Source organism: Branchiostoma belcheri, unplaced genomic scaffold (assembly GCF_001625305.1).
Source record: "Branchiostoma belcheri isolate BF01 breed outbred unplaced genomic scaffold, Haploidv18h27 scaffold411, whole genome shotgun sequence".
Taxonomy (NCBI): Eukaryota; Metazoa; Chordata; class Leptocardii; order Amphioxiformes; family Branchiostomatidae; genus Branchiostoma; species Branchiostoma belcheri.
This window is the reverse complement of record NW_017804034.1, coordinates 54,637-58,102: the sequence shown is the minus strand read 5'-3', so window position 1 is coordinate 58,102 and position 3,466 is coordinate 54,637. Positions and strand designations below refer to the sequence as shown.

The 3,466-nt window shown below is 44.9% G+C and overlaps 1 protein-coding gene across 1 annotated transcript; it reads right to left on the bottom strand.

Annotated features, from left to right (window-relative positions):
• Positions 1-2,244: 2,244 nt before the first annotated feature.
• LOC109477934 lies at positions 2,245-2,728 on the bottom strand (the record flags this gene model as incomplete). The annotated part of the gene is made up of 1 exon (XM_019779396.1): positions 2,245-2,728. A coding segment is annotated over exon 1 (415 nt), but the record flags the coding sequence as incomplete, so codon positions are not given.
• Between the last annotated feature and the right edge of the window lie 738 nt (positions 2,729-3,466).

Sequence of the window (3,466 nt, the reverse complement as noted above, 5' to 3'; positions counted from 1 at the left end):
ATGTCTCTTTCTCCCTCCGTAAATTCCCGAATGAAGTACGCATCCCGATTGAAGTACGCACCCCCGATTTGGGGCTGGTGGGAGACAAATATTCCCGTCTGAAACGTAAAATGGAAAAACTCGAATTAAGTACGCACCCCTTCTACGCACGGCCGGTACCACAGTGAACATGTAGTATGTATGTCTTAAAGACAGTTCGTCGTTCCAAACAAATTTAAAATGGTTAAAAACTAGATTTATGCCGTGTACTACGTGATTGTATGGTAACGTAGCGGGAAACGTTTCAAGTTCGGGCTTGTTTTTCACCGCCGGCTGCAGCCGACTTGCAAGACGTCACCACCGCATCGAAAGGTAAGGCAAGTGCGGCGAAACGCACAGATTTGGATCCAGCTTTGGAGTGTTGGTGATCCAGCAAGCAATGGTCAATAAAGATTCGTGAAAAAAAGACAATATTTCAATATTGATTTTATCGGTAACGGGGGGTAGTTGAATGTTGATGCACAAGTACGTAGCTTTAATGTTTTTAATACGAAATGCGCCGATCACTTCTTTAATAGCGCCCGCCCGAACGACCCAAGGAGAGCAACAATCATACAGGCGGAGAACTGGGCGGAGTATCTGCGTGTAGAGGTGCTACCGAATTTAAAATTTGACACCGAAACCAATTACACAACAACTGGGATCAATGGGACTTGCGATTCCGAACAGGAGAAAGTGACAAGTTTGACTGCGTTTCAAGTAATCTCTCGTTATGTGATAGATGTTTTTGTCACAAAATCAAAGGAATAAACACATGACTGTATTAATTTGTACTCCGTAAAATTTATAAGTACAGTCTGTTCAGAGGAAAGAAAGACTTCTGGAAAGCTGTCCTCGGCGCTGCGCATGCCACGGCCCTCTCTGTGTTCTTCAGCTGTAGGTGTACTTTGCCTGTCGGCGCGCCAAACACCCCACCCACCGGCCGGGCGGTAAGATTTCATCAAAGACTACGTTTTAAGTTAACTCCGCCCCTATCATTGTAGCTTGCCGAACAGTCGAGTAGGAGTTCATCTAGCTGGAATTTTCACGTCGTACTGGCTGGTATAGCCCGCTACAAAGTAATTTCCTGTGGCCTTTAACAAGATTTAAAAATATTTGTGATACGAAGTGAAACATGGTTAACATTTCTGAACCTTTGAAACGACATGGGCATAATCTTTGTTGAAGATTCCTGCGTTGAACTCAAGCCGGAAGTGTATTGGAAATGACCATCAGTCGAGGCACAACTGTTATGTTATCACATGTTACGTTACCTCCATGGTTACGACGATCAAGAACGTTCACGGCTTGCGGACCATTTCAAATATTACCACTCATAAACCCTACAATCGTATGTGTACTTACGGGAAGTTATATTTTCGGCCGAGGTTCCACTGAGATCGGCGCCGGCTAGCTGGGGAACGATCCTGTCGGCTTGACAAAGCGCCGGGCGTCATTGCCAGAGACCTACATTTTCTTACCGTGGGTGACTTGACTTCTTCTTTTACCGAAACTTGGTGTCAATATCGACGATAGTCACAGGAAATATGTTCATTTATTGAAGTTTAACTTTATTTCCACTCGTCAATATTCTTATCTAAACATGCTATAGACGATCGATGTTCCAAGCTCCCCTTGCCGGTGTTCCGCTATATTCCTGGGTCGTCCACGGATTTGTCGGCGGAAAACTCAAATAAAGTACGTACGCACCGCGACTTTGGCGACGGCCCGAGACACTTCTGGGATTTTGAAAAATGTAAAAAGTGCGTACTATATTCGGGAATTTACGGCGTATTTCTTGTAATTCGGTACTACGCGACACCATATTTTACAAAAGTTTTTCGGTGGCCCTCCCCCCCAGGCCGATTTTTTTTCGATGGCCCTCCCCCCGACTCAAATTTTTTTTCCATGGCCCTCCCCCCAGGCCAAAATTTTTTTCAATGGCCCTCCCCTCCAGTGCACCAGCCCTCCCCCCCGGTAAATATCGTACAGTCCCTAAGCGGTGAACAATGACAACTGTTCCATGAACGTTGTGACACCGCGCCAGTGCCCTGTTGTACAGAGCAGTAGCTCTGGTCAAGTTTCTAGTGTCTCCAGTTTCTGTTCCTCTTTTTAGGTACACGTCACCCAGACTCTTGATCGCTTCTGTTTCTAACATGCTGCCGTCGTTTACTATCGCCTCTACCATCACCTGTGCGTATCCAACCAGCAAAGAGTCTGTGTTACCTCCGAAAGCCAATGTCTTGTCTAGATCTTGAAACTTTGCCGCTATCTTTGCAGGTGTAGTCGTCTCCTTGTCGTCAGTTGACTGTTCCTTACCCTGTGACGACAGCCCTTGTAAAAGCCGCTCCGTGTAGTGGTAACGATGTTCTATACCATCTGCCTGTTCTTCATGGTAACACCGTACCTTAGCAGCATGATAAAGCGCCAAGGCTGTGTTGAATTTCCCCACGTCCTTCCCGAGTCTTCCCTTCTCCACGTTTACGTCGCCCAGAGTTTTGAGCAGCTCCACTTCCGCCAGCCTGTCTGTGTCGGCCATGGTGTCCACCAGGGCACGGAGGTAGCCTGTCTCCGCCCGGGCTAGTCCGTACCTCCTGCCCTTCTCGTCCGCCTTACAGAGTTTCTCACACACCCGCAACATGGCGACTTTCTGCCACGAAAACCTTTTGGTCTGTCTTTACGGTACCGGTTTCACTTCGCACTGCTTGTGTCAACATTACGCCATCTAGAGTTCAAAGGTCGAAAGCCACAGTACTGTAATCTCCAAGCAGATACAGTCGGGGGCTGGGACGATCAGATTGGCCAACCGAGTGACCATTTGCCCCCCTTGCCCCCCTTGTAATGGGTACTGCTTTTTTTAAAATTTGATAGCGTGTTGTCATTTGATACTGTATATATTGCAGCATCTGAAAGATTTGCTTTTAGAGTCAGCTCATTGTACATCCCGGTGTAGATACTCAAGATAACTTGCGTACAGAAATACAGAAATACTCAACTAGAGTTCCACGATCTCATACCTTCGCCAAATGATGTTACCCTTAGGCCATGACGAATTGAAAATGATTTTCATTAATCATAAAAACAAGATCTGGAAATCGCCATTTGCATGAAATGAATTATATCAATTGATCTTGTTATTCACCTAATAACAGTCTTGTCTTATGAACAATGGCTAATATAGAATTTCTTAAAAATTATGCACATATAATTATGCAAATGATGTCCTGATTTGAATATGCTGTTTTAGATGATGTCCGCCTTAACTTAAGTTAAAAATGCCAGAAGGATAAGATTCCCTGCAGTTACTCTTGGAATCATAGCTTTTTTGTACTAATTATGCAAATTAAGCCGCCATTTGCATAACCATTCCACGCCAATGTTCTTCAAAATAACACATGCCACATGTTTGAAGAATCATATCATGAAAGGTAGATGTATATAACTTACT